This window comes from Pygocentrus nattereri, chromosome 26 (genome assembly GCF_015220715.1).
Source record: "Pygocentrus nattereri isolate fPygNat1 chromosome 26, fPygNat1.pri, whole genome shotgun sequence".
Taxonomy (NCBI): domain Eukaryota; kingdom Metazoa; phylum Chordata; class Actinopteri; order Characiformes; family Serrasalmidae; genus Pygocentrus; species Pygocentrus nattereri.
In genome coordinates, this window is record NC_051236.1 from 8,905,001 (window position 1) to 8,912,500 (window position 7,500).

General features: G+C 39.7%; 1 protein-coding gene across 2 annotated transcripts in view; it reads right to left on the minus strand.

Moving 5' to 3' along the window:
* tnnt2b (troponin T type 2b (cardiac)) overlaps positions 1 to 7,500 on the minus strand; it is a 25,434-nt gene that overhangs the window by 8,587 nt on the left and 9,347 nt on the right. For both annotated transcript variants that reach the window (XM_037534773.1, XM_037534774.1), the window contains 6 exons: positions 6,261 to 6,377; positions 5,896 to 5,973; positions 5,715 to 5,822; positions 3,526 to 3,638; positions 3,273 to 3,363; positions 2,897 to 2,937 (listed from right to left, as the gene is read on the minus strand). In XM_037534773.1, coding sequence (XP_037390670.1) covers positions 2,897 to 2,937; positions 3,273 to 3,363; positions 3,526 to 3,638; positions 5,715 to 5,822; positions 5,896 to 5,973; positions 6,261 to 6,377 — 548 coding nt within the window. The remainder of the gene's footprint in view (positions 1 to 2,896; positions 2,938 to 3,272; positions 3,364 to 3,525; positions 3,639 to 5,714; positions 5,823 to 5,895; positions 5,974 to 6,260; positions 6,378 to 7,500) is intronic.

Genomic DNA, 7,500 nt, shown 5'->3' on the forward strand with positions numbered 1-7,500 from the left:
ATTTTAACAAATAAGGCAAAAAAATGGGGAGCAGTATAATTTGACTATATTGCCTTTCCATGTTGACCTCGGTGAACTGGATCACTCTCCTGTGATTACTTGCCTCCCTGAGTTCTCTTTTGGTCTTCCTTCATTTTCCTGTCCTGAGGTAGGAGGAGTTCTGGTGAACTTTCTCACTATTGCTGGGCTCTCAATAGAGACAGTCCAGAAGCAAAATACTGCTGTAAGTTGTTTTGGTAATGGTGCGCTTTGTATTTTAGCCCATTCACACATTTTGTCAGTCCATAAAACCTCCACACTTTAGATGCACAATTGTTTTTTATTCAAATGTTTTGTTTTTTTTTGTTTCCTTTTCTCAGTGAGGCTTCTTGACAGCTACACATCCTTTCAGACCCATCGCACAGAGTTGTCTTCTCACAGTGGAAGGATGGACAGAATCAGCATAAGTGGAGCTTGATTTTTCTGTTAGTTATTCAATGTTAATGTCAGTGACTCATTTGAGAAGCTTTTGTTGGGAGGACACGGCTGAAACTGGTTGGTTTTAAGATTGGAAAGGTGGGGGAGTTGAAGTGGATAGAGTGAAGTAAAAAAGGAAAAATTAAATACTGATTTTCTGTACTTGTGGAGGTTTCCTGTATACATTTTGTTGAATATATTTTGCCTTATATATCTGGTGACGAAAATACATACTTATCACTGTTTTGATTAAGCTTTTAATAGATGTTCGTTTTTATCATCAAAATACAGAAGATAAGCTGATGCCGTTTTATAGTACATGATCAAATGGATTTAAAAGTGAAAAGTATTTTATTACTTCATAATAATTCATCTCTGATTACACATAATTGGAGGGATTAGCTTTTTACTCTATTTACCTTCTAGGGCTTTGTACAGTAGTAGGACTGGCATTAACCTCCTATCCACCCAAAAGCCCTCTTATCTGTGCAGAGGCTGAGAGCTCTCAGGAGCCCCCCCGGGCAGTCTGATCCCCCTGCACCAGAGGCGCCTCCATCAGGGCCTTAACCTTTGACCCAGCAGCAACAGCTGTTATGACAACAGAGTTACTACTCACTTGGTCCTTTCTCCTTAACATCCACCAAGCTCTCAGAGAGAGAGAGACAGAGAGAGAAAAAAAAGACTAAGACAGAGAGAAAGAGAGGCGGGACAAGGAGAAAGTTTGTGACTAGAGAGGGGGCACGAAGAGGAAAAAAACAGAGTTGGACAAAGATTGTGACTGAGTGAAAGAACAATGTAATAGAGAGATAAAGACTGCAAAATAGATGGATAAAAGTTTAAGAGAATGGGAGATGGAGAGGCAGAGCAAAAGAAAACGATGAGCGAGAGAGAAGACCAATACGAGAGAGTGACAAAAACAGTAGTGAAGAATTAAAAAGCGAGTGAAAGAAATTGAAAGAGAACGATAGCAAATAGAGAGAGAAGAGACGGGACAAAGTTAGAGAGCGAGAGAGAGTGACCAAATTGAGACATAGACCCTCTCTCACTTTTTTTCAGTCATCCAGGGTTGGGTTACAAGAAGCTGCTGGAACCGCCTTAAGGATGAAGGCATGTGCTCCACCCTGCTTACCCAGACAAGGCTGACTAAACCTGGAGTTCTGTTCAGGTTCTGGCAAAAAAAATTCTTGTAAAAACAAAAAGTGACTAGCTTCTGTCTTGAGTCTGCAGGTGTTTTGTATTTGGTACGTCATGTGAGACATGAGTTTGTAGATAGGTGACGATTACGCATGCTATCTCTGCAAGACAGCACAGATCCGGCATGAGTCAAGTCCTGGAATATGTAATCAGAATGAAAATGGGCCATCTTTTTCTCCATCATGGCCTCAGCACTAAACTTGCAATTATGCCAGCACAGATAACAAAAGATGCCAAACCACACCCCACCCCTCCACCCCCTCTGACTTTTTTAAAGCACACGCCTATGGGTTGAGTCACACTGTGCTGCCTTTTCACAGCATGCTTGTGCTAATGCCACTGGACGCCCAGTCCAGCAGATTTGGGGCTGAGGGGGTTGATGTTTTGAATGCCAGTCTGTTGGTTTATTTTATGTTGCACTGGGTCGTATAATTATACTCCCTGACTTCACGTAAGGCTTAGTTTGGTTTTGCAGCTGCTCGCTATTGTATCCGCCTGGATCGAGTGCATCTCTGCTTCACCGGTGCCATGCACTGTCCTTTTTTAAGATGGTGCCTTTGTGTAACTAGTCCCAGTAGGCCTGCTTTAAAGGTCCTGCCACAGAACGTCAAGCTCAGCACCAGCTGCCACTTCAAACAGTGCGTTCTGGAATGAAGCAAACATGTAGAGACACAAGAAGAGCCTCCTTTCTGGAACAGCCTCACCAGTCTTAGTTGGGTATTAACTGTGACTATCACTGTGAAAGAAAGCAATTCAAACATGTTGCTTTGGGAATATGTGAATGCAAGTAAACCCAGTAATGTATTTACTTTCTTTATGGTTTCCAAAGATGTGGATAAAGCGAAGTTTTGACAAAAATTGCCAATTTTTAGTGTTGGAACTTTGCTTCTTTAGCTTTGTGGCACTAGTGCAAAACTAATGTAGATAACAAGTGGCGTAAGCTTATGTTAGCAAACTGCATGTATGAATCTTCACACCAAGAGAAGACCTGGCTGTGGTTCGAGAAGGTTTAGAGGTTTTGCGGATGTAAATCCAGAAAACGTTTGGGTCACAGTTGAGTTCTAGTGTTCATTAGCAATGTTAGCCTTGTCTTGGTCACCTACTTCTGGTGTGAAATTGTGCAAATTTGATCTTTTGCCAGACACTTACTGGAGGGCTGATTACGTAGCAATATGTAGGAATTTGTTTGATTTGCATGATATGGTGATAAAGACGGGTGGAAGTAGAATGAGTCACAGCTACTCACTTCTTCTGGTGGTCACTGACTCTGTTCCTCAGGACAGTTACCTGCAACAGAGACGAGCAGAGATAAGAGGCTTTTTTTCTCAATCATCACAAACCATGCCTTCTTCCTTCTCATGCCAGTCAAGGCTTGGGAACAGTTCCAGGGATGGGAGATACAGTATAACCTGACTGTCTTGCCAAGTCTGGCCTGGGTGTGGTTGCCACAGGCGGTGCGAGTTATAATTTAATGGTTGTGTCAACATGCATTCATGTGAAGGCTCTCACTCAACAAAAGAAGTTACTTAAGACACCTCATGCTGGAAACGGCCTCACTGAGTGGCCTTTTTATAGTCTGTGTGGGGACGTATTGGACACGTCCTTATTTTTGAAAGTCATACCTCGTATTTCTGATGTGCGTATCTGTATTGCAGTTCGAATTTCTCTGCTTCAAGTTGGTGCATCCACTTCCAAAGTTCATTGGCTTTCTCTCTGCATGGAATACCATCAACATTAATAACCAGTCAATGAAGTGCCTGTAGGCCAGCAGTCACTGGCTTTATGGGATGTTGAAATAGACCGTGCTCACAATCACTACTCATTTGGGTCAAGTTTGAGTCAAGTCTAATAATTATTTCTCTTTTTCAGCCATACCTGAGCCTTTCGGCATTCAGGTCGTCGATGTTCAGCTCTTTGCGGCGCTCGCTAAGGATCTTTCTCTTCTTCTCTCTCTCTGTTTGCTTCTTTGGTCCTCCTTTCTTGTCTGACTGTGGATGGGAGAACATGCATAGTTAGTCAGGTGAAAGTCAGTCACTCATCTACATTCCTAAAAAGTAAAGTTGTCAAAAAAAAGGTTGGTTGGAGTGATGCCACAGAAGGATCATCTTTGATTTACATAAGAAACTTTCAGTTATAGGTGCAGAAAGTAGTGATAAACTGCCCTGCAGTGGAAGCATGGGTGCGGTCTCAAAGCCTTACACAATTGAAAAGGGAAGTACAGAGCCACAAATATAGTTGAGAGTGAAAGTCAAAGGCATCAATATATAAACATACTCTGTACAAACAAATAAATGGTTTAATGATTATTTGCATAATCTACAGTATTGAAAATGCCTAGCTGGTTCTGGCATAGCATTATGGGAATTTTGTCATGATTATGAGCATTGTACATTGATATAAAAAAATAATTTGGTAAGTCATTCAACTGATGCAACAAAAAAAAAATCTAAAAAGACCTGATGAGGTGTTGTATAAGGGCTTTTTTTTCCAGGTTTGTTAAAGGCTTCTGCTTGGAAGGTGTGTGTGTGTGTGTGTATTATATAAATATATATTATATTTGTGTGTGTGTATATTATATAAATATATATTATATTTGTGTGTGTGTGTGTATATATTTGTGTATATGTATCTGTACAGGGTGAGCCAAGTGAGGACCTTTTTTTTTTTTTTTTTTTTGTCACAAGCCTCCACAATGTGGTGCTGAAAGTTGTGTTTGTTGCGGATTTTCTCAGCATACACAATTTGTTTGAGATGACCACAGAGATAAAATTAGATAACAAAATAAAATGAAACTCTGTCCTGTGACTTTTGATTCACCGTGTGTGTGTGTGTGTGTGTGTGTGTGTGTGTGTGTGTGTGTGTGTGTGTGTGTGTGTATGTATGTATGTATGTATATATATATATATATACATACATACATACATACATACATACATACATACATATGTATATATATGTATAAATATGTATGTATGTGTGTGTATATGTATGTATGTGTGTGTGTGTGTGTGTGTGTGTGTGTGTATATATATATATATATATATATATATATATATATATATATATATATATATATATATATATAAATATAAATTACACACACATACATCAGGCATCAATTCAATTATATATATGAATTTAAGTCTTAAACAAATCTATAATTTTAACCAGTATTTTTAAACAAAAGGTTTTTATGTTTAAATGTTGTGAAGATTAAGGGATGGGGTGTAAATGGCCATGTTTGGTACATTTTTGTACATCAATATTTCTGAACTTTTTCAGTTTGACTATTCATTATTCTAAAACGTGGAAAATCATTTTTAAATATAAAATAAACTCTTCTGTGACTTTGGTCAGTAGACTATGTCTAATACTTTGACTGGAAGAGCACCAGTGTTCATCTCAATATTTGAATTAAGAACAAATTTTTCAAAAGATTAAGTCTACTTGTGAAGCACAATTACCATATAATAACTATTGCCCACCTCTGCTTTCAGTGCAAAGATGCGAGTGTGAATAACCCTGTTAACCTCGTTCTTATTTTTCCTTAGTGGCCAGTCCACCAGCAGAATAGAATTCGACTCAAGTATTTTTCAATAATATAATCAAATGAGCTATAGTAGTTACACCAGGAACTTATTTTAATTGCTGGTTCACTGTGTGTGAAATGTAGTGAATCAGGGGTGAAAAGGGGGGAGGTGAGAACCGCTGCTGTGAAAACTATTCAGATTTCTCCACGAAGGTGGCCAGGTCAAGATTGCCTTATGAAACAATCCTGTACAACTGTTACAATAAAAATGGCATTCAAACACAAAAACACTTCCATAAGTGTTGATCTGCTTGCTCAGCTACAAAGATGAAAATCCAGTTTGCTTTAAGTCATACACATTTCCATCAAAATATATTCTGTCAAAGTTACTGAAGAACAAAGTGAAGTGCAAAGATGGAGGGGCCTCCAAAGTAGGTGGATTATTTTTGTTTTATTTAATTCTTTTATTTTGGAACCTTTCGTTTTTCGATTCTATCTTTGTTGGTCATGATCTTTGAGGATTTATGAACATTACCTTTTGCATATAACCAGTGAACTGTAGGCTGGTCAGAACCTTCTTTTTCTTGGCATCATCATCTGCTTTCTTCTTGGCCTCTTCCTCCTCCTTTCGTGCCCTTTCTTCCTGCATGATGAACAACAAATCAGTTGGTCGGAAAACCCCTCAAGACGTGAGCTGTCTTTTAGGAGTGACTCACCGCCAGCTTGTTTTGTCGCTCTTTCTCTTTCTCTGCGCGGATTCTCATTTGCTCTGCTCTTTCGGACCGTCTTTTTTCCTTATTTGAAGAGTGGAAGACAAGCTTTACTCAGACCGCACATCGTATAACAGCATAGGCACAACATACTACTTCAAATTACTGTAGCACCTTTTTAGACAATGAATGGTCTTGAAAGTAGACATGTATCGTTTTGTAGACGTAGGCTGTAGATGTCAAGGAAGTGGTTATTAAAGGATGTTAAAAGACTCGAACTACATCAGCCATGCCATCAAGCTGTTGTCAACAACCTGTAAAGTCTCATCACACAAAGCCTCCATAAGTTAAATTTAGTAACTATGACTCACGATTCGGCTGGTAAGTGCATGAAGTTCCTCTTCCTCCTTCTTGCGACTCTCAAAGTGCGCCTCAATCAGAGACTGAAGCTCAGCCAGGTCTTTTTCCATGCGCTTACGATGAATGTCCTGCACAACAAATAAGTTACATTTTCTGAGGCATTTATTTATTTATTTCCAATTAAAACAGACAAGTTGAAGTTATTAATTGTTCAGGAGACGTTTCTGCAGAGATTAGATGTAGATCTGCTTGCATAAGGGAGGAGAAATTCAGTTGAAAATAAGTAGAAAAAACTTATTCAAAGACACCGGAAAAATGGGACTCTTAACAGCCATGCAAGACCTGGTGGACCTCCAACACTGTCCCAATCAGATATGCAGCACTTTCAACAGCTTTCATCTTTGAAAGACAGATCTGCAAAAAGTTCCCACAGGTGTTGCTTCTGTCCATGCTTCCACAGTGAGAAGACAACTTGGTGCTGTGGGTTAGAGGTCCGCACTCCCGTGGATTCCTGCGAGACTCTCCAGTGTCTTGTGCCGTGGCACTAATTTACAAAGTTGTGCGCAGGAGAAGGCAGGACACCAGCCGACTACAGGCAGAAACGGGCTGAAGCACGCATCAAGAGAAATCCCGCAAATGAGTGAACTGCTTAAATAAAGTAGAACGATCACTACAGCATATATATTATATATAATGATAACAGTAAAACTGTTCAAATGAATGAGGTCATTCTAAAGAGTTGGAAGCAACTGATCATGTGAACAACACCCAAATGCGTAGCTTACAGAGACGGCGGAGTCTTCACTGTAACGGCCACAGCTGATGAGCCCAGCAAAACACCAAAAATAACCGCTTTGTGGTTTAATTCCTGCTTTGTGTTTACATGGAATGTGTCATTTGGTGAAGTTACAGTGACCTTATGACCATGACTGCCATGTCATTTCAGCAGAGGAGAATGTATTTGTGAAAAGCCAGTGTCAGATATTGGATGTCAGTTTGCCTTGACAGAACAGCACAGGACAGGGTCAAAACGTTTAGTTGCGGGCGGGAGCGGGACAAATTATTCCGATTTTCTGCAGGAGCAGCATGAAATCTTGTGGGACCTTTGCTGTGGGTCTGAAAGGACGTGTAGTTGTCAAGAAGCTCTTGCTGAGAAAAGTAAGGAAAACACTGAGTGCGTATACATGCACCCAGTAATCCAATCATAATCTAATTTGTGCAGTTACCCGATTATTCAAATGGTTCATGTAA